The following is a 27,184-nucleotide window of genomic DNA, read 5'->3' on the forward strand; positions in this document are numbered from 1 at the left end:
GGAAGTCTGTTAGTACTGCAAGCCCTGGCTGTTCTGGGAAGGGCTTTGGCAGGAATTCCCAGCAGAGAAGGAAGTTCTCTGTGCCTGCTCTTTTACAGCATATTTCTGCCAGCATGTGGTGGGGAAGAGTGACCAGTGAATTCAGATGAGGTTGAGTTGCCAGAATCAGAAATCAGGGACAAGGAGTCTTGGGGCAGGGCTGTCTTTCCAGTGACTAGTGACCAGGCACCTACCTATAGGCATCAGAGAGGGTCACAAAGCCAAATTCAGTGGTGCTGAAGATGATGAGATCTTCAGCCAGCTTGCTAAGGTGGATCATCAGCAGGGTGGCAACAGAGATTAATTCCACTGCAGAAAAGGCAGAAAAGCAGGAGGTGAAAAGGGTGTTTTTTTGTGTTTGACAACCCAGGGAGCACTGACTGAAGCTTAGACACATGCAAAGCTTTTCTGTTCAATTACTTCCCAGTGACGGATTTCAGACGCCTTGTTAAATGAGGTTAACTGGGCAGGTGTCTGGTGTCTGCTTCTAACATGGTAGAGGGCAGAATGACAGAGTTGTGCTTACCCACAAAGTCTCTCTCACTAATGGCATCTATGCTGTTCAGGCTGATGGAAGTCATGTCCAGTTCTGTAAGGAAAGTGACAGACAGAAGAGGAAAGTTTAGCATGACCAGAGCATGAAGTCAGCAGATTGCCCCAGCCTACAGTTGACCGAGTCCTTGAGTAGTCCCAACAGCACATGCACGCTGCAGTGTTATGCTGCATGGGAGCTTCACTATTAGTCCTGTGTAGCTGACAACTGCACAGCAGGCGTGGTTATTCCTGCTACCACCTCACAGACATGGCCTGTCTTTTTGTATTAAAAAATCTTATGAATCCTTGACACTTGGTCCAGGATTACAGTGCATGACGATGCCTTGGTAAGCCTCTTTTTCTTCCCTCCCTCCCTGATACATCAAGTAGACCCATGCTACTCAACAGTAGACATTTACCACTACGCAGAAGCTCTCTATCAATTTCCAGTGGGTTGCCAGCCAGAACACCACTGCCAGGGAAGAAGGAAACAAAAGTCACATATGTTATCTTGCAAACTCCAATCAAAATTGAGCTTTTTTAAGCAGAGAAGATATCCCTTAAGATGCTTAAGATGTTAGATAGCAAAGTGATACACAGGGATTACACAGAAAGTAGACATTACCTTCCCAGAGGCAAGACAGTGATCCTTTTCTTCACCTCTCCCAGGCGCTCAGAATCACGGGTCAGTGCAACAGCATGGCTGGGAGGGGACATGAGAGAGAAAGCAGATGAAGCTGAGAAACCTTGGATGAGCCAACAGGTAATTCTGGGCAAAGACGGGGCATGCTGTGTGTTGGCCTCCACAGTGCACTCAGTGTTTGTGTCTCTGGCTGGTCAGAGCCAAGAGGCACTGGGCATGGAGCATTCTTGTGGCAGCTTTCAGGGTTAGTTCTGCTGCATCCCCCACAACTACCCCATCACAGAGTGATACATTCCAGGCTCCATCTGAGCAGGGCTCCAAAAATGGAGAAAGCTTCCCTTCCTAGAGCCCAGTGTGAAAGGCGCTTACCTGAGCAGGAACTGGCTCCATCTGATGGGCAGAGCCTTCTGCAGGTGGGTGTAGCCAGGCATGATAACATCAATTTCTCTGTATGTGAAAGGAGAGCAAGACAGTTGTCAGCATAGAGAACAGTGGCAGGTACACTCTTGGGTTTTCTGGCAAGGTCACTAGGAGAATATCTTTAGCCTGTGTTGTGCTGAACTTGGTCTCTGCCTTCCTCTTCCTATATCCCCAGGATACAATGAGGAAAGAGGAATGTCCCTCTGATGTGGACTGTGGAGAAAGAGGGGCTATTCCCTGTGCTATCACACAGTGCCTGACTGTAACATTCTCTGCAGAAGACCTTGCTGCTGCCCTGATTGGTATCAGTCAAAGAGCAAGCCTAGAAGTCTCCTGTCCCAGGAAGGTTGGGACTTGGGAAAGGACTTACATGGCAGCGCGCTCCACCAGGGTCTTGATGAGCTGCAGCAGGTGAGTGGAGATGACAGAGATGGAACTCTTCAGGAGCAGCTTCAGGTCAGTCACAACCTGGGCAAGATTAGACACAGTCAGAAAAAGCAATATGTGACATATATGGTAGCCTGCCACTGTCATTGTAAAATAACCCCTTCCTTGTTCTATGTGTTGGGAAGATGCATCTTATCAGCTGTGTCCTTGGTCATGCTGACATTATAATGTCCCTATGTCATCTTCTATAGGATGGGAGCCAAATGAAGCTCTGGTCAGAGGTTTTCTGAAGTGAGGAGGGAGAGGAGCACAGTGGGAAAAACAAATAGTTCCATATATACCTGTTCATTCCTGCTTCTTCCAGTGTGAAGCTTTCCAGCTATATCCCCAATCAGCTCCTGAGGACAAGAGAATAACCTCTGTCAGTGTCTCTTTTCTGAGCAAGAGATTACTCGCAAGAGCAGACATCCTCCCACTCAGCAAGGGGTCCAGGTCTATGCTTCTCTTCTATGGATTCTCTTCTGGGGAAGGGCAAGTTTGGATTCTAGGCCTGTATAGCCTCTCTTCCACACAAAAGGGGTCCTGGACACTGTTGGCTGTGCACCTACTATGTCAGTATCACAGGGTGCTGGGGAATCTCACTGAGTTGGGGACAGAGGCACATGTGCTCAATGTCAGGCAACTCTAGCTAGAGAGGGAGAGGAACAAGAGGTTAAAGGACCCAAACCTTCAGTCTGCGTTCGTTGGCAGTGTGAATATCCTCATCACTTTGTTTCACCACAAAGACTCCCTTAGACCATTCCTCAGAGATCTATAAATGTCAACAGAAACACAAGTCAGCTCATGCTGTTTCCCTGAGAGGGGGGGAGCTTGGAAGCATCCCCAGGAAACACCAACTTCTGCCATCCCAATGAAGTGAAAGCATTCTGACAGCAGAGCTCCAGCATTCCTGTTCTTTCAGGCCAAGGCTGGCTGCTCGCTCTATCCCTAAATTCTGTATTGCACTTGGTGGAGATTCATCTTTTGATCCTTGCTGATCCTGCAGTCCTGGCTATAGCAGGACTTAAGCATCACAGTGAGAAAGTGAGCTGAAGTGGCAGTCATTGCTTTAGCATTGTCCGTAAAGATTTTCCTATACAAACATTGTATAGCCTGCCCATTGTCCATGGTAGGTGAGCAACAACAATGAATATTTCAAAAAAAGTGCTTAGTGGCTGACTCTTCCTCACGCCTATACAATAGTGTGCATTGCCTTCTACTAACTCAGGCAGCCAGACACAAAGGGATCCCAAGTGCCAGTGGAAAAAGAATATTCCTAATTCATACTGGAACAATTCCTCAGGAATGTTCAGTCTGAAGAGGATGGGAAGGCAGGTCATGCTGAGCACACCTCACCGAGGCACCAGGCTTCCATAATAAGCATTCACACTGTGCTCATTAAGGGTTTTTTGCTTTAGCTGGGTGGATTATAAGCATTTATCTCCTGCCCAGAATGTCTGCTAGAGTACTAAATGCAATACACATGGGCTTCTTCAGTTCTCCCTGGTTTCAGACATCATTCCCTTTCAGGAATGCACTTTCCTCATGCCTAGTGCTAAGAAATAGGATGTGGGGATACAGAAAGATTTTAGAGCATCAACTCAGGGAGGTGAAAACAGATGCTGTCAGATAAGCAATTCATCAAAATACTATTGTGGGAATTTCACTGAGCATGCATGACAGTTTATGAAGGAAATAAATACCTTTTCCAGGCCACTCAGAATCTTCTCCAGCTCAGTTTTAGTTAGGATGCTAGCCTTCTCCAAGGCTTTGGCATAAGCCATGCTTGCCTGGATATCAACTTCAGACAGTCTCTGCTCAGTGGATATAGAAGAGCTGAGAATCTCCATGATGGGATCTGTGCTTCCAACAAATCTTCCTCCCAAAAGTTTATCCCCCTGAGAGTAATGAAATCAAAGGACATGTTCAAGTGCATTATTGATATATTCTCCTAAAAACCTCTCAACGCCATATCCAAGTAAAACTATGGGCATGCTCCAGTATCTTCCTTTGCAGTGTCGTAGCACTGATCAGAAAGGTCTCTGGACTTCAAGAGCTTTGTAAAAAAATAATGGAAGAGTTGGAGTATATGTCTTTTTTTGCTCGTATTTAGCCTTGAGCTGTCCAATCTGGCTCAGGAGAAGTAGCCACACCCGCTAAAACACTCCTGTAACTACAGCGTGTTTGAAGCTAGCATCAAACTGTCTAAAGTGCAGGCCATTCAGTATTATAAATGTTGAATAAGAAACAAGAGAAACAGCAGCAAACTCCCAAATCCTCGAACTCCGAGGAGCTCCGGCAGCGCTGGGTTGCGGGGCTGTCGGTACCATGGACAGCGGGCGGCTCCGGGAGCCCCTTCCCAGGCAGCCGGTGCCCGGGAGGAGAGAGGGAAGAAGACGGTAGGCACGAAGTGCTCAAGTCTTTTAACTATGCTCCTGAAAGCGGTTTGTCAACAGGAGCTGCGGGGGAGGAATCGGAGTTGTGAAAGCAAAGTTTTGCAGCCCCTCGCTGAGAGCGCAGTTGCTGCGGTGAATGGATGGGGTGCTGAAGGGCAGTGCTGGGAGCTCAACGCTTGGATGGGGAAGAGGTATCGGAATATATCTTAGTATATGGCAGTATATAAGTAGTATAGAAGCATATTAGCACAGTATATAAGTATATACTGTGAGTTTCCACCAGAATCAGATGGGGACTTGTCAGAAGTATTGCGGCAAATATGTTCTCTGTTCCCTTTCCATTTAAAATTCCAGGAAAAGAAATCAGGCAGAGAGAAGCACCCCGAAGCACCCTAACAAACGCGGCAGGATGCTGTGTGGAGCTATCAGTCAGCTATCAGAGCTGCCAGAGCACCCCGAGAGCACCCCGTAGGAAAAGCAAAGTTCGGCCTCACCTCGGTTGCCATTTCGGACGACGTTTTGCTCGTGTTTGCAGCAATCCTGGCACCTGGTGCAACCTGCAGAACAGCAAGGCGAGGCTCAGTTCAGCTCGGTTTGGCTCGGCTCAGCTCTGCCCCAGCCCCACGGCAGCACAGAGCCTCCCCAGCTGCCCGCACGGCCCTGCTCACCGTCTCCGCAGCTCAGCCCTGGCTGGTTGCTCCGTGCTCCCCGGTCTCACCGCCCCGCTTTTACGTGCCTCGGAGCCTGGGCTGGCAGCTCGTCACGCCCCATTTGGGCGGAGTGTCCCCTCGTCCAGCCCAGCTCTGCCCCCCCCTAGCCCCCCTCATCCTGCCCACCCTGTCCTGTGTCCGGCCCCTGCTCAATCAGGAAAAGGTCAGGGAGAGGTTTCCCAGCGGATAGGGTGGCTGTGAAGAAGAGAGCTTGCAGAGATGCCCTCGTGTTGCTTGTTTGTAAAGTTATTGGTGTAAGAGCACCTGCAGTGGGAGAGCATCTGCTGTGTGGTTTCACTGGCAGGTCATCTCCTTGTCTGGGAGTATCTTTGTACTGAAGGAGTCCTTTCACTCTGGCATCCCCCTCTACATCGATATGAATTAGGTGGATCAACACTCCATCCACGTTGCCACCAACATGCAAGACTAAAATAGCCAGGAGCTATTCTATCTCCAGTTCCTGTGCAGATGAGCCTTTTCTCCCCACCTAAAAGGACACCGCAGCTTTCGGGGTTTCTGCTGTCACCAGTTACATTGGGTCAATCTTGAGAAGCCCCTGTGAGCCTGAGACTGAGGCTGTGGGGTGTGAGTTTTGTGTAGTGCCACGGCAGTCACTGGGTCTGCAGTCCTGGCAAATCCCCTATGTCTTAACTCCATCAGACTCTAAATATCACGGTTTTAAAGAATTGGTTTAAAATGCAGGGGACAATTGGGAACAGCTGCTCACAAAGCTGCTCCTCAGCACTAGTTTCTCCTTAGACATAGCACTTCTGTGCTCTGAAAGAGCACTTGCTGGTTTGCCTTACCGTGTGCTACCGCAGTGTAGTATGCTTCCATCTGCATGGCACAGACCTTTGGCAGAGCTCATGAAACATATTCTAATTTTCTTGTCCCCATTTTTTTCTTCCCTTTAGCTGACCATCTTGTCCTCTTTCTCCTGTTCTCTCAGTTCTTCAACTTGTCTCCTTTTTGCATTTACTCCAGGACATCTGCACTAGGAGACTGCTTAATTGCTTTGCGATCACATCCTTCTTGCTTTGAAATCCATAATTTTTACTACTTTTCTCATCTCTTTCACCCTTTAGGAGTGTCCTTGTCCTTACTCTGGGCTTTGATAGGAGATTGCTGTTGTTTTGGGAAAATAGCGAGCATTCAGTTTACAACCTGAGTGCACCCAGTACAGAGAGCATCTCTGTCTCATGTCTGCGTAGGTCTGAGTGTAGGTTAAGACACAGCCCGAGTGAGGATTGTATGTTGTTCTGCCTGAAGATACCCAGCAGGACGTGCCCAGAGGGAAAAAGGGGAAAAGCAGCGATCCCAGGTGCCCAAGTGAGATAAGAGATCAGTAGCACATCGACTGTGTGTGAAATATTTGTGGTGATGTATTGCGGGTTTTGGCCTTGAAATAAATTGTTCTAATGGATGCTGTGGGACAAAAACCTGCAACCCACGTGCAGCCGGTATTAATCAATAGCAATAACTTAGCTGAATTTCTGCTGTTTTCGTAATCTGTGCCTTGGCCACAAATCTAGTTTAGTGATCAAGAAGCTTTCTATGTTTGTTATCAGATGATCCTATTTTTATTAATCTATGCCTGGAATAATGCATGGCAAGGACGTGTGCTTCCACCTGGGATCCATCAGCACTGTTACTGTGCATTGAGCAACTTCACAGGGACAAGTTTATGTGCAGAAGGAGGTGATTAATTCTCTCTTTTCCTCTTCTTAGCTGAAACACTTAATACCGATCTTTTCTATACGGTAAGCAACATAGAATACAGAGTAATATTGTTACAGTAGAAATGGAAGTGAAGCTGTAAAGCCAACCAGAAATCCTTGATGTGAAAGTGAACACTGAACAAACAGGATGTCTTAAAGATGCTTGGGGCTGGGGAGTTGAATTTGTTTTTGAGGGGAAAACAGTGAAATCACATTGCAGAATAGGTCTCTTCTAACAGACACTGAAATGTATCCTCCTCATTACTATCTTCTCTATTTATGCTGGCATTGGTGTCTTATTGCTGTCTATCTTGTTCTTTCAGTCCTTTATTTGCTTAATGAAATAGATTAACCCCCAAAATCACCAGTCCCCAGTTAAATCCTGAGGAAGTTCTCATGGAAGGGTGTTTTGTTGTCCTCTTGTGTTCTGTTTTGGCAGCGGATGGCACATCATTCATATATTACTATTCCCAGCTACACCCTTTTCCCAGCTGACACACAATGAAGTAGTAAGAGTAAATTGCCCATTTTGCGGCATGGAGAGGTTTAATGAAATATATTTTAATGTCCTCTAAGATTTGAATTTCATTTGTACTTGCTTCTGCAATCACGTTCACATCCTTACTATTTAGAGTGTTAATTTTTGTTTCGCTGGAAGAGAGCAACACTGGTGGTGTGCAGCTCTGAAAGAGTGCTTTAGTGGTGTATAGAAATCCTCTGTTCATACTTATCATAACTGAGGCTGGGGTGACAAACTGCCACGATGTATCTTCTTTAAAAACATTCTTTTTTAAGTGTCATTTTGGTTTAGAAATAGAAAAAAAAAAGCACTGTGGACTGAAAGTGCTAGTCAAACGCACCGTCAGCGAGACTGGTGTGAAGCAGTGCTGACATTTTTTGTTAAAAAAAACAACAACTTTGTTTAATGAATTTTGAATGTAAAAGAAAAAAAGACACTATAGGGTGATCAGCGAAATGCTGAATACAGTAAACATCTTTCATGACAAAGAATACAAATACCCTGCAGATCTGCTTTCAATAGCAATTGCTAGGCCCCCTGCTTTCAATAGTTAATACCGAGGCCCCTCTCTACCAAGCCTTAGTGGTAACAATCACAAGCCAATGCTTAAAATGTTGACATGCTAAGCACATTTAGAAAAACCTATGTCTGCATTCCCTATGGATGGTGTAGCATAACTGTCTAACATCTAACGTGCAGCAATTAAAAACAAAGTTCACTGAGCTAATCACTCCATCTCTCCTGCAAAGTTGTATGTAACGGTAATGAGTTCTCTCTTAGAGATTCCCCTTGCATGATGTCAGTGGACCTGCAGCTGATCATTTATGTACTTCAACCCTAACAGGCTGCACGTCTCTGTTAGGAAGTATTTAGGAAGAATATTTCTTTTGGAAAGAAAAAAGTTGAGGGCCACGGAGAGAGGCATTTGTATTATGCTCATTCTTTCTAGCTGCTGGGACTGGGCATTGTCATTGTGGACAGTAAAAAAGGTCTGGAACAAAACTTTTGGAGAAACACTGAATATAAAGATGATAACTTGGTGTTGGGGGAGAAATATAACAAAGAGGTGCAAAGGAGAAATACAATTAATATACTGAAGATTTTGAACCCATATCTACAGAGACGAGAGGCACGTAAGGATTAGTAGACTTCTGGAACAAAACTCTGGACATTTGGTAAGGTCTGGAAATAACATATTCTCAAATGAAAGCTGGCATCTTTTCCATTCTTTTCTTCCTTTTAGTCTAGCTGGGAGCTGGTGTACAGGCAGTTTCATGGACAAGGTTAGAAACATGGCAGAGAAGTTGCAGAGCATTTGCTGTGCTGGTTTTGGCCAACTTGCAAGGTCTGTTAACCCTGACCTGAAAAAGGCCAGCATCCATTGCAGCCTATCCACCGGGTCAGACCAACAGCTTCCAGCTTGCAGGTTAAAGACCTTTCACCTGCCTCTTTTTCCTGAGGACTCCATCAGAAGTGATTCTGGGGTATAAAATAATTTCTATCTGTACCACAACTTGTACGTGAATGGATCCACATATCTAATGAAACTTTTTTAGGGATCTGCAACTGAAAAGGGGTGAAAAAGCCTTGCAGTAGGCTTTTAAACTTTCGCAGCACTCAGGTATCTGACAGCTATCAGGCCATCTTCAGATGGCTCCTGAAGTGCTTCTGTTTGCTCAAATCATTCAGAACTGGCCAAGAATTTGCAACACCCCAAAGAGAAGCAAAGACCCAAATTCAGAGTAAATTTTCTTCTGGCTTGGCTCTGGAGAGAAAATTAGCTGGTGGATTTTGTGCTGCTGCCCTAACAGGGAGGTTGTGGGTACAAGACGTCTAGCCCATCCTCTTCCCTCGATGGCTCTGCCATGAACAAGCAGGTGTATGGGACTCACAGAAGCACAGAATATCTCGAGTTGGAAGGGACCCATAAGGACCATCGGGTCCAGCTCCTGTCTCCGCACAGGACCACACAAAAATCAGACCATAAAGGCTCCCTAAGGAGTTACTGCTGCTGTGTTTGTGTATAAACTTTTGCCTGCAAGACAATGGCAAAATAAATGAATCAGCTTTTCCCTCAATATTGGTCCCTCCTCCAGACACTTTTTCTTGCTGTAGCCAGTGGGGCTTTCAGCTATTTGCGCTCAAGTCAGTGTTTTCAGTTTCCTCAAAAATGAGAAGGGCTTTTAAAAAATCTTTTGGCACATAGACTAAGTGAGAAAGAATCACAGTGGTGGCAGGAACAGATGCGTGATGCTGAAGAGCCTGATAAAATGTGTGTGCAGGTTCTTTAAAAGACAACAGCAGGACTACACATCCATCTGGTAATAAGGGTTTGCTTTTGTGTTTGCACATGCCTGATACTGATTTGGAAACTGCAGCAATGCTGTTTTCCACTCAAAATGACATTTTTTCATACCAAGTTTTCTGTCTGCAGTAGTTGTCGTTCTGCAAGTGAAATCTGCCTTTCCTTTCAAGGAACAAAGGGTCTGTATTCTGTCATTTTTGAGTGGTGCTGCACTGAGCCAGGAGTTAGACCCAATGATTGTTGTGGGTCCCTTCCAACTTGGCATGTTCTATGATTGTATGATTTTATGGTGTATTCTCATCCTCCACATCATCCAGAGGGACTGGTAGGTGCATCTATTTTAAAGGTTTGTGAGTGCCTGAGAGGTCTTTTATTGCAGTGTGAAAATGTTGAAAACCTACTTGTGGGCCAAGATGGGCATGAGAACACAGGAACTGCAGACAGCAGTCAGCATAGGACGGCTGCCCACACTTCAAGTGAGCGGACGGCAAGCCCTTTTCCAGCGCACGCATTGGTGGTTCAGTGGTAGAATTCTCGCCTGCCACGCGGGAGGCCCGGGTTCGATTCCCGGCCAATGCAGTTGCTATCTTTATTCTTGTTTCTGTTTGTTTTTCTTTTTTTTTTTTCTTTCTTTCTTTCTTTCTTTTTTTTTTTTTTTCCCCCGTTCCTCTTCGTTTTCCGCTTCCTCCCTACTCACCCGAACCTCCTTCACCTCACAGCAGCTCCCTGCGTGCACTCCTGGCCGGCTGTGCTGCGGCAGGGGCCGCCCCCGGCGAGGCGGTGGCCTCGGCGCGCGGCTGCGCGGGGCGGGGGCGGCGGACAAGATGGAGGTGTAAGGAGCGGGGTCGGGGTGGGCTTCCCGCGCTGCTCCTGGGCCGGTTGTGTGGGTTTGGGGCGGGGGATTGGGGGGTATCCGTTGGGCCTGCGCTGTGTGTGGAGATACATCTGTGTGGGCCTGAGCTGACAGCGTTTTTACCTTGTTAGCATCGGTGAGGCACAGAGCGGTGGTGTTAGGCCTGTGCTGAGGCCTTCAGTTCTAAAACCGTTTTTTATTCTTTTGGTGCAAAGGTGGCGTTTCTTTTTAAGTCTTTCTCTGAGAGTGGTAAGTCTTAATGACATCAAAATTAATTCTGCAGCCTTTTTGAAACGGGGCTTGCTTACCAGCTTACCAGTTCTGGTACTTCAGCACAACAAACAATGCTGAAGTCTTAAGATCTAGGCTGACTCATTTACTATCAATTGTAGGAACAAAAAATAAGCATGATGGTGTTTTAGGGTGGAAAAAAAAAGCATTTGCCTTAAATAATTTAACTTACAGTAGCTTTCCCAGGGACCATTTTGCCAGTAACATATTTACTCTATACAATCCTCTCACTTTTTTCATGGAATGATTCCCTATATAATTCTCCCCTGGCGTTATGGTTTTTAACAAAGAATGTCCTTGATCCATAGGGATTTGTGTAGCATAGCCTGGATGCAAAGATTCTGAAGAATTGCATTTACCTCACAACAGAAGCTATAGGGTTTGTAAAGCATGAATGGCAACTAATGCACGTGTGAGCTCACTTGCTGAAGTTTCACTCGAGTCAGCAGCATGGAAGTTGAAGTTCATCTCAGCGTATTTTAGGAGGTCCTTTTCATTTAAAAACAATGATAGAACCTGTGGAAGTTTGTGGATGCGTTTAACTCATTTGAAAGCGATGAACGGGACAGTTCTATTCAGACAGTGGACGGTGCTTAACAATACATTGTACCTTTTTTGTTGTTGTTATATGCTGCTGCACAGACCTGAGAAAAGCCTTTTTTTCCTTTTGTATGGAAACTTTCTGTTGTTGTGGCTGCTGACTGCTCAGCACAATGTATTGTGCAGGGAATGTATGGTGTTCTGCGTCAGGCTTTTCTATCCCCTTTTTTAAATTTACGAATATAAAATTACAATATCCAGTAGTAATATAGGCACGATTAATTTGAAAATGCATTTAACTCAAAGTGAATGCGGTCAGCCTACCAGTGGTGGAGTGCAATCATTTCTTAATTGGGACAGAATTAATAAGGAAGTGTAGGGCTGGTGAGAAGTGGGACCCTCTCAGCTTTGTGCTGCTAATGAAGGAGCGGCCACGTAAAGATTGAAATAATAAATAAAGAGGGAATTTGATTAGTTTTTGCAGTTGTTAATTTGTTTTTACAACTCAGTGCATTGTGTGTGAATTGAGTGGAGTAGCTGCGCTCACACGTATATGTATGCTGTATGAAAAATAATTATTGTATTTTTTTCCTTGCTCTTGACTAATAAATAGTGTGTACAATCCTAATGACTCTTCCTGTCAAATAAAGCTGGAAGCGTTTCTATGTAAGGGAGAAGTAAGGAGATTTGGGTTTAGTTGATGAAGTTGGGTGAGTGTGTCTGAGTAAAAGGAGTACGTAAGGGAAGCGTGTTATGGCTGATGGGACAAAGCATACAAAACATGATGTATATTTATGGAACAATTATGCTATGGAAAAATAATTACTTTCCTGTTGTGGCAACAGATTGGTAATTGTAGATTCCTCACAAATAAGTTTCTGAATGGTTTTGTGAAGAAATAAACTTTGGGAAAAGAATGTCTGTTCTTGGAGAGCCTGTGATTCTGCAAAGAAAAGTTGTGGACGGTTTCATTTGGAACATAAGTAATTGTATTCTTTTCTTTTAGAAAAGATGCGAATGCTGCGCTGCTGAGTAACTTCGAGGTACGTTTGTCCCCATCCTGATGCTGAACCAGCACTGCGATGCTGTGGTCAGTCGCCTGCACTCTTCTTTTTGAAGCAAGACCTGTGTCTGATTATTCTTTTTTCCTCCTATTTTACTTGTTATTAAGGAAAAAAAAAAGGAAATCTGGAAGTGTTTTTATAAAGTCTTATTTTCTAATGTAGGTAAGTTCCCAATTACACTTCTATATCCAGAGTAAAGATGTTTTGGGTTGTTTTTTTTTAGTGTAGTAGAAAGTGCTACTCAATGATCCTTATAGCTTCCTGCCAACTCAGGTTATTCTGTGACTCTATGAAATCTGGTGTTCTTATTGGCTTAACTTCTGCCAGGTAACAGAAGGATCTCGGTGCATTGTTTATGAAGGTAACTTTTGAATGGTTTTAGTGAGCCATGTGTTTTCTTTATATTGTTTTACTGCTGAAGCTTAAAGTTGCACAGCTGTTTCATCCTATTCTGAAGTAAATCTTGAAATGTTTTCTCTTGAGCTACATCTGTATGTGTGTGGCAAAACAACTGTCTGGTGGCTGTTAGAAGAGCTTTACTGAGGCACTTGAGAAGAAGTGTCTTACATAGAAATAGATATTAGCCGTGCTAGCATTCAGTACCTGTTCAAAATAAATGTGCTATTGCAGTACAGAAGATAGCAAATATTTCAGAGGTTATTTATTGCAAAATCATCTCTGCTTCCTTTTTCGTTTGGGTCTTGGAACTTTGGTGTTACTGTGGCTCAGTAGTGGCCCCGTTTTGTGAAATCTATGGGTGTCCTAAAGGGATGGTGCAGAGCAGGGAGAACTGCAGAATGGACTCTCGGTGCTCTTTGGACAAAAACGTCTTCAGCTTTGTCTTGTTGTTGGTAAGTGCACCATATATGTTGAAAAAGAACTGAAGGAAGTGGGGAAAATGAAATTACTGATGAGTGCTTATTCTGCAGTTGTCATGTGTGCAGCTTTCAGCCCTGGGAAGGGATTTGCACTGCCTGCAGCTACGTTGGGCATGGCTTTTTTTACTGCTCGTCAAATTACTGATTCCCTTAAAACTATGGACCTCCTTCTATTTGCTCCTCTTTTCTTTGATGGCATAGCTAACGTTATCAAGGTAATATTTTGCACAGAAAGCGGTGTTTGAAAGGAGTGGAGTGTTCAAGACTGACGTATTTAATGGTCTGTGCCTGAATTTCTTTTGTGAGCTTGGAGTTACCATTTGATGTCTCATTGTCAGCACTCATACTGTCTTCAGATAGTTATTCAGTGCGTAGTTTCAGCTTTGGCTTTCAAGGGTTGACTAGTTGTGGTTAATGGACACCGTGTGCCTTTTTCATAGAATATACAATACAGAGTAAATGCAGAGCTCCTGGCTGCTAACGTTGATGTTTCTCTTTCTCACCGTCTATAAATGTCTGCATTCTTGTTTCTTAAGTTTATAATTTCATTGGAACTTGAATTAAGAAATGACCAATTAGGGAAGAAGCAGTAAGAAGCGATGTGTTACTTTGCCTTGGGTATTGGCTCTGGTTATTCTGTAAAGCTGAGGGAAAACATCTGAAGAAATTTCAGCTAGATGTGGTTTAGTATGGGAATAAAGCAGTAATTGTGGGGCTTTCTCAATGTTTTGCTGCGTATCTGATGGGGACACATAAAGAAGTTGTGGTGTTGGAACTGATCGGATGGTTGCAAAAATGAAAACGCCTTCCTTGCGTTCAGGCTTATGCTCTGGATCTCCCTCCTACAGTTCTCACATTCACTGCATCGTAAATGTGAAGGTGTTTCTATTACATCTAAGAGGATTTTCTTCAAGCATCTTGCTTGCATTTAAATAGGAGCTGTGTGCCATTATGTGCAGCACTGTATGTACCCCACTCTGTTCAGGACATGAGATAAGATAAACAGAATAGATTCCTCCTGGTAATTTCTCCCTTGGGGCTCTTGGATAGCATTTAAGAAGCGCTGGAAATCTGCTTTTGATTTTACGAATTTACGCATCTCTTTATTCACCTCTCCGTTGCCAGAATATTTTTTCATTTTACCTGCTGGTGCAGCCAGCGAAGAAGCAATCCTTGTTTTAATTTCATTTGCTTGATAGGATTTTGCACTGTTGGTTTGTTTTCTCAGTGTGGTGTGTTTCGGTAAAACGCTCTCAGATGACTTCAGGCTTTTTCATTTGTTTTTTTCCAGGTGTTCCAATTACTTACTGATCTTAAGCAGCAGCGCAAGGAGAGTGGAAAAAACAAGCAGAGCTCTGGTCAGCAGAATCTGAACACCATCATGTATGAGGTGAGTGACGCTGTAAACCCCCTCTGTAAAATACCACAAGCTGCACTGATTCAAATTGTTAGGTCATTTTGCATCACATTTACCCTAATTTTTTTTTTGTCAGTTTTTATAATCTCTGGTCAGTGGATTCAGGTTGTGGGCTCGCTGCCCTGTAACTGTGGAGCCTTGCAGCTGGTTCCATGCTGAGACATTTTTGTCAATATGGGTTATAAACTCAGTGTGTTACGGTATGGTCATAGCTGGAATATTTCCAGGGTCAGTTCTGGTTGCATTTTAGGTCTCCTGTGCATAAAGTGGAGTGTTGGATTCTACTGGATCCACTCTGCACAGTAACTTTGTACTTCCTTGCATCTATTCCCTTTCAGTGGGAGCAAGCAATGAAGCAGAGACGTAAGTCTGACACAGGTAATGCTGGGCTGGATCTAGCCAGTGCTGCCAGGGAGGAGTTCGGAAACTGCAGACACCAAATGTGCATCACCAGGCTTCTCCTTTCTCTGGAAGCTCCATCCTCCCATCTTCCCAGATAACAGAGCACTGCCTGACCTGCTGTAAGAAAACTCTCCTTTTCAGAGCTCTGGAGGTTTTCTTGGGCTGGGATGTGCTTGCTGACTGTTGTGGATTACAGATTTTGGCTCCGATTAAAATTCTTTGCAGAAAGAATAAACAAAACCTGTTTTCTTTTTCTTTTCCTGTTATTGTGTTTGTTTGTTTGCTTGTTTTTGAGATTGGACATATTCTTTCCCTTTAAGACCCAGGGCAGAACTTGCATCGTGTGATTAATTGATGATGCCATCTACACATGGTTTCAGAGCTGAGGCACAGACCACATTGGGTATTTTCCTATTAACACAAGCTAATAATTTCCAACTAAAACAGATTTTGTCAGAAGAGCAAGACACTGATGATAGGAATCACAGACTTACATTTACAAATATCAACATCAGTTGGATGCCAGATTGGTAGCAAATGTTTAACCTATTGCTAGAAAGAGCTATTCAAATTGTGTAATACAAATGTTAACATTTTAAATATATCCAACTAGCAGATTCACAGCATACTTGCAATGTGACCTCTTGTGTCCATATCAGAGGACTGCATGAGCAGCACCATGATTGGCAGCCAGCTGAAAGCAGATTGCCTTGCTTGCATGAGTAATCCCATTGAGCGGTGAAACTACTCATGTGGATAAGATTTGGCCTAGGCTTTGTTTTTGTATTAGTTCTGCCTTTGTTTGGATAGGTACAGAGTTGTAATTCCTAAGCCTCAGATTCAACGAAATAGTGGCTTACCAAAAATCTAATTTAAATCTTCGTGGAGACCAACAGTCTCTTCCTCTACCTCTTTCTAACAGCTCAGAAAAACCCTGTAAGTATTTTTTTTAATTTTTTTTTTAGTGTCAGAATACAGCTTAAATCTTTAATTACTTTGTTGTATTGCTACGTGGTAAATACTGATAGAATGCTCATCTTTTATCCAGGGGTGAAGCTGGTATAAACCCTAGGTAGGTTTTTTTTGTGTGTTAGACTGAAAGGAAACCAGATCTTTGACCTTACTGTTTTTGTTCACGCTGGGCATGTCTTGAAGAGTTCTGTGCCTGCATACATCCATTGGTATTGAAGTAATTAGCTGAAGCTTGTTAAATTAGGAGCTGTGTTTTGGTGCACATCAGGCACTTTAGTTGAACTTGCAGAAAAAGACAAACCTGGAAAAGAACCTGCTCCTGTGAAATAATTGTATTAGGTGACACTATGTCAGTTGTCTTTGCTGGTAAATGAGAAGTCCATTTTATATGAAAAAGCCAGACAAGACTTGCAGAAGGAATTGTTCTCTGACCCTTTATTGCACTTCTAAATATGTTTCTCAGTAGCCCAGTGAGCCTGGTCATTAAGAACACAGCGATCCATATTAGATCAACTGTCTGTTATGTAGGATGAACAACCTAGTGCTGTTGAAGCCTGTTTTTATTTACCAGGCTTGTAAAAATAACTAATTTTAATGGAAGTACACTGGAAATAATTCGTGTATCTTCTTATTTGACACGATGATCTTGTAAATCTTCTTTTCCCAGTGTCTTGGTTTCTGCTCTGTAAATACTCGTCCCGCTCACTTGGTTTCAGGCTGTTAAATAGAAGTATTCACTTTAAAGATTTTCTGAGAATAGCTATGAGTACAGAAGAAACATAAGAGCATACAGAATTAGAGATCCCTTATTACTATTATTACAGCTCATTTGTGCAGATGGTGTCCTAATTCACGTGTCTCTTTGTCTTCTTGATGCAGTTAGTGCACCATTAGTTGGATGGGCACTTCTAGGCTTTATGTATGGCTGCGCAGTGTCAACAGTTGAAGATTTTTTTTTTCCTTAATTCAAAGCAGACTTTGCCAATGCTCTTTCAAATCCTTCAGCTGCTGACGCACATGGTGCAGACAATGCGAGGATTTCCTGGACCTTTCTTTGTTTCTCATTATTCCCAACTCTTCATTTTTGGAGTCTAATCCAAGCAACGTTCAGGAGGATTCTAAGCTACTTCCTGTGCAAAGACAGCCATGAAATTGAATTCATTTTTTTTCCTTTTTTTTTTTTTTAAAGAGTCGTATTGCCTGTATCATTTTATAATCTGCACAGATCCAGTTCTGTAATGTATGAGCTGTCTGCTAGGTGTTGTGTGGCTTTAAACAAAGAAAGCAGATGTAGCGTGTTGCAACAGTTGGTTGAGGTTGATAAGTTTCGCATTAAAAATGGAGCAGAGAGAAATGGTCTCAAGGCAGATGAACATTGCTGATACTGCAGTAGTCTTGCCAGATGTTCATGGCAACCCATCTAACCTGCTTCTATCAGCTTTAAGAAAACACTGCCAAGTATGTGTGTAAAAAATGAAAACAGCCATAGACTGGAGAGGCATTGCTAGCGTTGTGCAACTTCAGTGACTTTTTATGGATGAGCAGTGAGAGCATTCCTGGCGTGGAATTCATTAAAACTTGGCAGGAGCTAGCATGGTTTGAAAGATGAACAGAATTCAGCTTTTCTCAAGTGTTACAAACTACGACAAAGCAATGAACACGTGCACCTGTACCTTTTCCAGCTAGCTTTGAATCTGTAAATATTTGTTGGTTTTAAAGGGACAAATAAGTCTGAGTGATGGTGTTCAGCACAGGAGTATCACAGTCCGAGCATCACCTGAGATTATTTAATCCAAATCCAGAAAGCAGATGCTTTCTAAAGATCACTCCTTTCCTGTAGCCTTCAGCTGGCACCTTGGGCTCTGGGCAGAGCAGCTCTGTGACCATTCAGAGCCACAGGGGGAGCACTCAAAGCTGTAATTCCAGCCTGAAGTGTGATGAGCTCGCTGGCTCATGTCTTTGTGAAATGAATTCCATGAGGTTTTCTGGATGAGTACAAATGTAGTTTTCATTACGTGAAGTTGTTGCCTGTTTCTTACTCCACCAGTAAGTACCAGTACAGCCTTACTGAAGAAGGAAGCGTGGGAGCTGTGTCAGCTTTCCATTGTTTAAAAAAAGTAAATAAATAAAAATAATAAAAAAGAAACTTCAAGAGCAGAAATGACAGTCTGGTCTTTTTTTGAGTGTTTTTCAAAAATGCCTTGTTTCATAGGCAACATGGGAAGAAAAGAGTAACTGGGGAATAATGCATATGTTCTTGCTATTCCTTGCAGACACTGAAATACATCTCAAAAACACCGTGCAGATACCAGAGTCCTGAGACTGTCAGAGAATTCCTCATTGCAATGAAGAGCCATAAGCTGACCAAGTAAGTAGAGATGCATCTTTGAGCAAAAGTGTAAATGAATGGCAATGTTAGGAGGTTCTCACATACGCTGTATGACAATGTCTGGTTTTGATTAAGGTATTCTAAGCATTTTCTGTTGTTTCAGTATTCATCCAGACACCTTTCCCCTCCCTTACTAACACCTGCATGCGTAAGGATTTCCTTGAGTGTGGCTGTGTTCACAAATGTATTTCTCAGTACTCTGTCAGTGCTTTGTTGTTAGCATGGTTTCACGTGGTCCAAGCATGAGGTAGAATTCATAAAATGTTGTGAGGAACAAATTAGAAGTTGTAAGTGGGTTTTGAACAAGATAAGAGAATGAAGAGAAACGAACCAAAAATAAACCCAAACCAGAATCTCAGTTTTCCGATCAACATTCTTGTTTTTATGAACTTCCTTCATAAAAGAAATGCATTAACTCTGAAGAGGCGAAGAAGATGGCTGTATTACAGGGAGGTAATGAATCCTGGTGTAGGTGTATGGGAAGCATGTTCTTCTGAAGTTAAGTGTCTCCTGAACCTGCGAACCCCAGATCCAACCTCAGGATTATGCTAATTAATGTTTAGCAAGCTCAGATATTCATCATCCATTTCTGTGCTGCTTGTCAGCTGTTATTAGTGCTCCCTAGGACCTTGGAGATGCGTGTTTCTATTACCAAAATGTTATGTCAGTCAAGCATTCTCCCCTACCCCTGCAGTCTTTTATAAGATGAGCATCAGTCCCTCATTATGGGAAGACCTGCCTAGAAAACACAATATTTCTGTCACAGTTACAAGAAGACTCAGGGGTAGTTTTTCTCTTTGCTGGTGTGAATGCCTGTTCACAGTGCTAGAAACGCCTAATGCTCTCAGACATCTCTTTGGAGTGTAAGTGAAGCCTGTTGTAAGTAATTAGAGCCAAACAAAATGGAATCAGTGGGCTACTTGCCTGAATAGCTTTAATCAGTCATCTGCCTTTAAAGCAAAAAAACAAAGGCTCAGTTGCTTCTAAATGACTGTGCTGTGAGGGAGTAGTTCATGCTGTATAGACACTGACTGCATTTTTCTCAGCAGTTGGTTCTTGTAAGGATTTCACACTGAGGAGGGGGCTTTTGCTGATTTGGCTGTCACAAAAAGAAATGCAAGTTGAGAGCAGTGCTACAATGCGAGGGTTTATCCTTGACAAAGTGCAGTTGAGTAGAAAGCGGATTGAGCCAGCAGTTTTGTTGACTTTTCAGTGACCCCTCTCTACAAACCATTATCCTCCCATTGAGGATATCTGCTGCTCAGATCTCTGCGTCCCTAGCCCCTGACAGGGAGAGGCTGGAACTTGGGAGCTTTGTCATGAGTATTGTGTGAGTGCTTTCCTTTGTGGAACGAAAGTTGCCAGGTCAGTGCATCACTGTCTAGCTTCTTGCAGCTCATTTTGTTAGGTAAGATACTAATTTATGTAGTGGGAAAGCTATCCTAATTGTTTTCTGTATTCAAGCATGGAGAAAATACTCTGCTTACTGTAAGGAACTGATTGTCTGGAAATTATAGAATCACTGAGTTATTAGGGTTAGAAAAAGCCTCTCAGATCTCCAACCCACCGTGCCCACTGACCACATCCTTCAGTGCCGCATCCCCACGGCTCTGGAACAGGGACAGTGACTCTCCCACCTCCCTGGGCAGCCTGTGCCACTCCATCACTGCTCTTTCTGAGAAGCAATTTTTCCTGTTATCCATCTTCTTTCTGTTAAAATTTGACCAGGACCTCTGGTTTAGCTCATAGAAAAATGCATGGGAGCTCTCTTACCATGTTAGATACCTTCTGCTTCCCAGGATTATCCATCTGATTTATGATGTCGTTGAGAGTGAAATACTAAATGATGTTGGGTCATAATACAGAGAATTCCAGCTATAGAATCTCCTACAGTCTCCCCTAGGACCTCACTGTTCTGCAGATCTATCAAAATGCTTGTCTTCCTAAGCCTGCTGTTCTGTGAGCTTGAACAGCACTGCTGCAAAGGTCAAAATTGTTACAAGCTGTAAATGAGTTTTTGACTATTTTTTCTTCTTTTCATGGCTTCCAGGAGGTGCCTTTGGTTTTAGGTGTCATTTTCTGTGTCCTTTTTCTCTGAATTAGAGTCTGTGAGGTAAGCAAAAGAAGTGCTCCCAGTAATTTCTTTCTGAGAAACAGAAAAGAGGGGAGAGCAAAGAGCAAACCACAAGTTTAGGTTACAGATTTACAGCATTCATCACTTATCAGAGCTCAGATTGGACTGTGATACTTCAGTTTCTTGAGTATCCTTTTACAATTTTACTTTCAGTCAATATCTGTCCTCTGGTGAAGAAGTTGCCAGCGCTGTGTTTGCCACGTACTTTACGAAATAAGAAACAGAATTGTTTAGTGTGGTCTTGGCACTTCTTGTTTCTTCTAATGTTTTCCATTCAGGCACTTCAAGCTACAACTGTCAGAGCCCATCTGGCACCACTTCTTAGCAAACACAGAAGGCATATGTTATGCAATTACTATATAATGCACTATATGTTGAATGCTCTAAAGTATTAATGTCTCCAAGGAAATATTGAGCTTCCCTTTGGTTCATAACCAAGACCGTTTCAACACTGCTCAGCTGTTAAATGAAAAACTAAAGGCTTTAATCATTTCCATTCCATGGAATGGAGGTGTTATTTGTATAAAAGGCTTCACTTGAGATTTCTTTCCAGTTAGCTGGTGGAGAGCTTTCTTCCCCTTGGAGATGAAAGAATCTGCAGTGTTTGCTCTCCAAGACCTTTCTTCCATCATTTCACTGTAATGACTTTTCCTCCCACAGAAAGTAATGAACTCCAGAGTCCGTCGTTGCTGCTTCCTTTCTGGTTAAGGCACTCAAAGAGATGCTCTCTCCCTTAATGTCTTAGATGCTCACGTGGTATTTTTGTTGGTAACAGTTTTCTGAAGTCGGTGATTTAAGACACCTTAGTTAATGCCTGCCCCTGGCTGAGGGGACAGCAATGTTTTGTTTTCTCCTTGTGAGAGGAATCGACGTGGCTGGTTGGAAACAGCGCTGTTAATTAGGCTCTACAACTTCTTTTCTGCCATGAGGACTGGGAGAGCTGTTGATCCATATGGTGCTTTTAATACAAGGAGGATTTGCAGCCGTGTCTGAAGACGTGGTGGAGGTGTGTAGGGCAATGAGAAGCCTTTTCCTGCTCAGCTATTGCTGCTCTCAAGCACTAGGTTGTGCTAGTGTACCTGAGAATTTCTGGGTGGTGGAGAAAGGACAGACGCTATCCAGAGAAGCAACAAGCCGTGGATTGAGGCACATTCATTTAAATAATGGATCTTTTAATTAAGCAGATTCCCTCTTTTTCCTGCCCTCCTCCTGCAGGTTGCAGTACAGATCTCTCTGCTGATCAGGCTGTGTGTGAGGTCCCAGGATGTTCTGGCTGCTGTTACAGAGCTGATAGTGTTGTGCTGGCAAATTGTGCAGTTCCTGTAAGATCACCCCTGAAGCCTTTTCTTTCTGTTATTGCTGCTATTTGCTACTGAAATTACCAACTTCTCAGGCCAATGCTGCTTTTCTGCTGACACTCATCTACTTTGTGATGTTTTCTCTTGACAGTGGCACAGGCGGGGAAAATAAAAAAGAGGCAGTTTTCAATTTTGAAGATGAATGCATGTAAAAACAATTTACACCTTTTGGAGTAATTTCACCTAGCTGCCTTGCTAAAAAGAGCAATTTCCAGGACAACTAAACATGTGTTTTACTGGTGTAGTCAGTAAAGTATGGCAGAGCGCAGGCTTTTTCCTTGTCATCAGTTATTTTGGTTTAAAAAAAAAAAATGCAACTAGAACGGAGGGATTTCTTTTTTAAAATGCAAAAGCTCAGAACTGACATCATAGTGAGTTTTATTTTTACCTTGATGAGGCCTCAAGCTTTGGCTAGTGCTGCAGTACAGTAAGCCGTGTTGTACTTGGAAATAAAGCGTGCCACTAGCAGCTAATTTTCCAGTTTTAGTCTCTGGAATAGTTTTTAAGGTAGCATGAATGGCATCGCATGGAAAGAACATTTATTAAGCCTGGGCTCTGTAATTGTGGTTAAATGAAAATTGGCTCTGCTGACACTTCTTTCTGTTCCCGATAACCCGTCTTGGATCAAAATTAGGAATGATCAATTTTCCAATCACAGAAGATTGTTTCTCTTTTAAAAATGGAACATAGACTTTGCCCTTTGTGACTTGAAGTCAACACATTCAAGGAATTATCGTGCTGAAAGTCAGTAGTGCTTTTAGAAAGTATTTTCCCCCACAGCTGCCAAAGACTACAAGGAAGATAAACCTCTACAATACTAAAGACTGAATGATTTCCTCTGCAATTTTTTACTCCTCTGAAGCTTTCAAAGTGAATATTCAACACTGAGGGCAGGACGATGGTGTTCGTTTGATAACAGCATGACGAGGAGTGCTGAAGTGCGATGTACTTCAAGTTAATCCTTTGCTCTGTAGCATTTTTTTGGCACTCTGTTGCAGTTATCAGCCCACAGAGTTCATCCTGGACACCTGTGCCAGCACTGCAGTCCCACGTGGAGAATACAGCCTGGTAGGTTTGCACTGAGCATGCACAGACTGGGGCTGTGAGTGCACACAGAGCAGCTCATTCAAAAGCCAAATCCTGTCACCGTGGTTCAGACAGGAGTTGTCTTGGTTGGTGCAAGGCCATAGGATATTCATTATGGATCTGATGTTTTCAGTTAGTAATAAAGCGCTCTGCTAACATATACTGCTGTTACTTTCTAGTTTTCCCAGCAACTGAAATATACGCATTCCTGAGGATAAATCTGGCTTTGTGGTCACAGAGGTTTTAGGGTTTTTTTTTTAGCTCTGTGTGCTGTGTCTTGGCACAAGTACTGTTCTCTTCTTAACCATGCCTATAGATCTTACTAGTAACTTTCTTTTTCTTCCTAGAAAGTCAAGATATATGTGCATGTATATTTAGGTACAGCCTGGGAGTTCAGTAGGTGGAGGTGGGGAGGCACTGCTCAGCCTCATGCAATAATTGCCATATGGGGATTTCCCCCTAGGCACGTCCTGTAGGAGGCTGCACGCAGATGATTAGCTCTCATCTTGATTTTATGTGAGAAAACACCTTTCAGCTGTCACTGATCTTCTGTACGTATTCCTCTCCTGAACAAACAGCTTTTGTGTTCCAGACTGCGTTAGTAAAATCCAGAGGAGATACAAAGACACACCTTGCATGGGAAGTTGTGCTGGAAATGCTTCTCACCTTCTGTTTAGATGAATGTTAACAGTTCTCCTTTTTATTTAATGTGCGTGAGTGTAAACATGGCTGCTGTTGGAAGTGAAAAGGTAGATTCATCTGCATTGGGAAAAGTTCCTTGCATTTTTTAGCTGTAATGAAGCATGAGCTAAACTCAGGCATGTTCTTTCTGTGCCCATGCAAAATGCTGCAGTCAGCACCGATATCAATGCATGTGCAGGCTTGCAACATTTGCCTTCCTTACAGCTTATTCCTGGTGGAAACTGTGAGTTCTGGTTTAGAACCAGAAATCCCTGGTGCATGGAGACTCAGAGCCAGATGGTCAGTTCTTGATATCAGCATCAAGAAAGATCAGTGCAGCGGGTACTGAGCTTCAGCTAGTATTGCATGGAGCGATACTCTGCTCGCTGCTAATGCTGGGGGCTGAAGATTGAGGTGTTTAGTGAGTGTTTGCTAAGGGCATACTGAGGGTACCCTTCTGGTCAGTCCTTTTATTATGTGTGGGAAGATCAGAAATTGCACACAAGGAGAAGGGTTAGGACCCAAGCTTCAGAAGGATCCCCCAGGGTGAGCTCAGATTACGTGTGTACTTGGAGCGAGTTCCTGTGCTGCTGCCATGGACCTCCCGAGTAAGCAGAAGTAACTAGTGATGTCCTGTACACGTGTGCTTGGTGTTTACTAAGTCATCTTAGTGGATGGATATTTACTAAACAGAAAATAGAAGATGTTATTGGTCTTTATTGCAGAAGGGCACAAAAACATCTACCCGTACTGGTAGCTGGTGTACCAGCGTTAATATCGACGTGCTTGTCCTTATGACTGCATTTGCAGACAGCTAGCCCTTTGTCACCTGGAAATCTTTTGCCAAAATAAAATAATTTCCATCTTCACTTAAATCATCCTTATCAGAACGTTGCTTGGACTGACCAGCAGCTAACTGGCTGGGTACCAGTTTCCAGCTGGCACTGGATGGTTGGTCATTTCCCTGTGTCACCACGTTCAAGCTGTCTGTAAATAAAGCAAATGCATTGCTTAAATCATAATCGTGTAGTGTTAACGTGTCTGAAGGTTATTAATTTTCAGCGTTAATTAGTGTTTGTAATTTCTAAAACCCTTCAACCTTACTCAGGCGCCTTCAGAAGGAAGATGTCATTTGCGTCGCTTTGGGTTCTGTGCACCCTGCTGCTAATTCCTTTTTGATGTTCTGAGTCATTTTTCCAGTGGGGAGCTTTGCAGATCAAAAACAGCCATGAAGTTTTCCAGATAAAATGCTTTAATTACTTTCTTGCAAATTGTCTCTCTTTCTTCTGTATACGTTTTGAAAACTGGAAATATTCTGAACAGTACGGCCTTTGCAGCAGTAATGCTGTTGAGCTTGGTTTTCCTGTCCGTGTGACTTCTGCCTATTTTCTAATAATTTATAATAATGTTAATGGCTTATAAGCAAATAAACCTGCGAGAGGTGACCTTTTACTCTGCTGCATTTCTTGTCTTCAGGAAACAAGAACGGTTTCACTAATTGATTGTTTTAGTCATGTTGTATAATTGCTTTTAATTCGTTTCCGTTGTTGCTTGCTCTGCCAGTAATCTTGCTGTAGTAAGCAAGACGGAGCTCTACCTGTTGTAAAATACCTCTGGGTAAGTGAGGTTTGCATTCCTTAGCACAGACACGGTGTGACTTCGGTGATTTGATCCTGATTCTTCAGTTCTGGTATTTTGTCAGCAAAAGTCGGAGGCACAGACGTGTGTTTGGCCAGGGCCCGTAAAGCAAATAACGTGGCAAGCCAGGACCAGAACACCGGCTTCTGTGTCTCCATCGAGTGCTCCAGGCACCAAACCAAGCAGTTTCCTGGCTCTTGAGGAAAAAGCAGTAAATCTTTTGTACATTTATTCAGGTGAATGAGGCAGGTTCTTTGTGTGCTGAAGACGTTATTAATATTCTTTACTCAGTTTTCTTCTGCTTTTATATGCAGTGATGTCTTTTGTAACAGTTTGACATGGGTAGTTTTTTTCCTCTTACTGAGTCCCTCAATTACCTGCTGTAAATCTTAACTTGGGGCTGAAGGTTTTCAGTACTTGTCTCCCATCTGTGTTAAGGTTTGATTTCTTCCTTTCCTTACTTTTGACAGCAGTAAATGGCAGCAGCTATTCATATCTTGGTTTTGACACTAAGGCAGCCAACACGGTATAGTCTCTTGCTGTAAACACCAAGCTGCTAAGTAAGTAGATACAAGTGATAAGTGTGGGAAAACAAAGGCAGCTTACTCACTGCTTCCTACCAATGGAAGCACATTTGGCTTTCACCCTTGGTTCTCCAAAACCAAAGCAAGCTCATATCTTGGGGTCACCAAGCTAGATCTGATTCCTTTATGTTGTCTGCATTACCACAGCCTTCAGAATTTCAGACTAAAACCTGTGCTGCCAACGAGTCTGTTCACAGGAAAGGGAAGAAAATGAGAATGGTTATTCTGCAGAATGGAAGAGAGAATGTAGCCACTGCGGTAGGAATTGCCCTTAAAGATGCAGGTTTGTAATGGAGTTGACACGAAGGACCTTCTCCCCACCATCTTAGGTTTCAGCTGCCTGGATGGGATGTGCCTTATGGTTCCTGAATGGAAGAACAGATCCTTTTCAGAGCAGCACAAAGTCCCAGAGAGAAGGAGCAGGCCTGGCTGGGGCCCATGACCACGCGATCGTTTTCTCCGTTATTTAACAGAGCCTTCAAAGAATACAGCAATGTCTGCTGCCATGTGCAGTCTTAAGGACCTTCTCTTTTCTCCTCCCGTGCCGAATCTCTTCCCATTCTTACACTGCCAAAACCCACCTCCTATAAAGTCTGTAAAATGGGCTTAGTGGTCCTTACAATGTTGTCGAAGACACGCAAGTCAGTCCAGGCAAACTCTGGGAACTAATTTAAAGCGGTGTTTCTTAGAAATGGTACTCCCATCACCAGGGCACTGATATCATGGCAAGTGTAGGTGAAATAGGGCTGTTAGAATCACCCAGTTGGGTGGGTACGTGAAGGATCCTGTTCTTTCTGGGAGTCAGCTGACGGCCTTCAAGCAGCGCTGTGTTCCGTGTAGGCACCAGAGCAATGTCACTGCCAGAGGCTCCTCCTGATGAGCGTGAACACCAGGATCTGCAGAGGTTTCCTGCTGCCCACATGTGAATGATACATTATCCAGGTCCTTACAAGGTTACAAGCTGTTAGCTGGTGTTGGGTTTCAAAGGCAGCTGGTGTCAGAGGCCCTGTGCAGTGAGGCGGTCTCTGAAGTGTCTCCAGACACGTAGGCACTGACCTGCTGCTCGTAAAGGCCCGGGCTGGGGGTTACCGGGTCTGTGCTCTCCTCAGAGCAGCAAGGTTTTCTTTCGAAACCACCCACAGGTCCAATAAATCACAGGGAAACTCTTCAGAATCCCTGTAAGCAT

General features: G+C 43.4%; 2 protein-coding genes and 1 non-coding gene across 13 annotated transcripts in view; 2 read left to right on the forward strand and 1 right to left on the reverse strand.

The window, feature by feature from the left end:
• The window catches only part of ASL (argininosuccinate lyase), a 19,089-nt gene extending 13,270 nt beyond the window's left edge, over positions 1 to 5,819 (reverse strand). Inside the window, exons 1-11 of one of the 2 annotated variants that reach the window (XM_021416027.1) lie at positions 5,127 to 5,819; positions 4,953 to 5,015; positions 3,766 to 3,960; positions 2,751 to 2,834; positions 2,365 to 2,421; positions 2,007 to 2,104; positions 1,586 to 1,663; positions 1,199 to 1,276; positions 993 to 1,045; positions 566 to 628; positions 24 to 348 (exon numbers count right to left, since the gene is read on the reverse strand). In XM_021416027.1, coding sequence (XP_021271702.1) covers positions 230 to 348; positions 566 to 628; positions 993 to 1,045; positions 1,199 to 1,276; positions 1,586 to 1,663; positions 2,007 to 2,104; positions 2,365 to 2,421; positions 2,751 to 2,834; positions 3,766 to 3,960; positions 4,953 to 4,964 — 837 coding nt within the window. In that variant the 5' untranslated portion in view covers positions 4,965 to 5,015; positions 5,127 to 5,819 and the 3' untranslated portion in view covers positions 24 to 229. Of the gene's footprint in view, positions 1 to 23; positions 349 to 565; positions 629 to 992; positions 1,046 to 1,198; positions 1,277 to 1,585; positions 1,664 to 2,006; positions 2,105 to 2,364; positions 2,422 to 2,750; positions 2,835 to 3,765; positions 3,961 to 4,952; positions 5,016 to 5,126 lie in introns of those variants that run through there. The other variant, XM_021416026.1, reaches the window with a different exon arrangement.
• CRCP (CGRP receptor component) overlaps positions 1 to 27,184 on the forward strand; it is a 51,082-nt gene that overhangs the window by 12,689 nt on the left and 11,209 nt on the right. Inside the window, exons 1-5 of one of the 10 annotated variants that reach the window (XM_021416033.1) lie at positions 1,242 to 1,336; positions 1,915 to 2,047; positions 12,402 to 12,438; positions 14,629 to 14,727; positions 18,402 to 18,496. In XM_021416033.1, the coding sequence (XP_021271708.1) occupies positions 2,007 to 2,047; positions 12,402 to 12,438; positions 14,629 to 14,727; positions 18,402 to 18,496 (272 nt within the window). In that variant the 5' untranslated portion in view covers positions 1,242 to 1,336; positions 1,915 to 2,006. Of the gene's footprint in view, positions 1 to 1,241; positions 1,337 to 1,811; positions 2,048 to 10,424; positions 10,544 to 10,613; positions 10,701 to 10,779; positions 10,814 to 12,401; positions 12,439 to 12,460; positions 12,486 to 14,628; positions 14,728 to 15,092; positions 15,411 to 18,401; positions 18,497 to 27,184 lie in introns of those variants that run through there. The other 9 variants (XM_021416029.1, XM_021416031.1, XM_021416028.1 and 6 more) reach the window with 9 other exon arrangements.
• On the forward strand, positions 10,220 to 10,290 carry TRNAG-GCC. Its single transcript has one exon. It is a non-coding gene; the product is annotated as a tRNA-Gly (tRNA).

The sequence above is a fragment of the Numida meleagris genome, chromosome 18, assembly GCF_002078875.1.
Source record: "Numida meleagris isolate 19003 breed g44 Domestic line chromosome 18, NumMel1.0, whole genome shotgun sequence".
Classification (NCBI taxonomy): Eukaryota; Metazoa; Chordata; class Aves; order Galliformes; family Numididae; genus Numida; species Numida meleagris.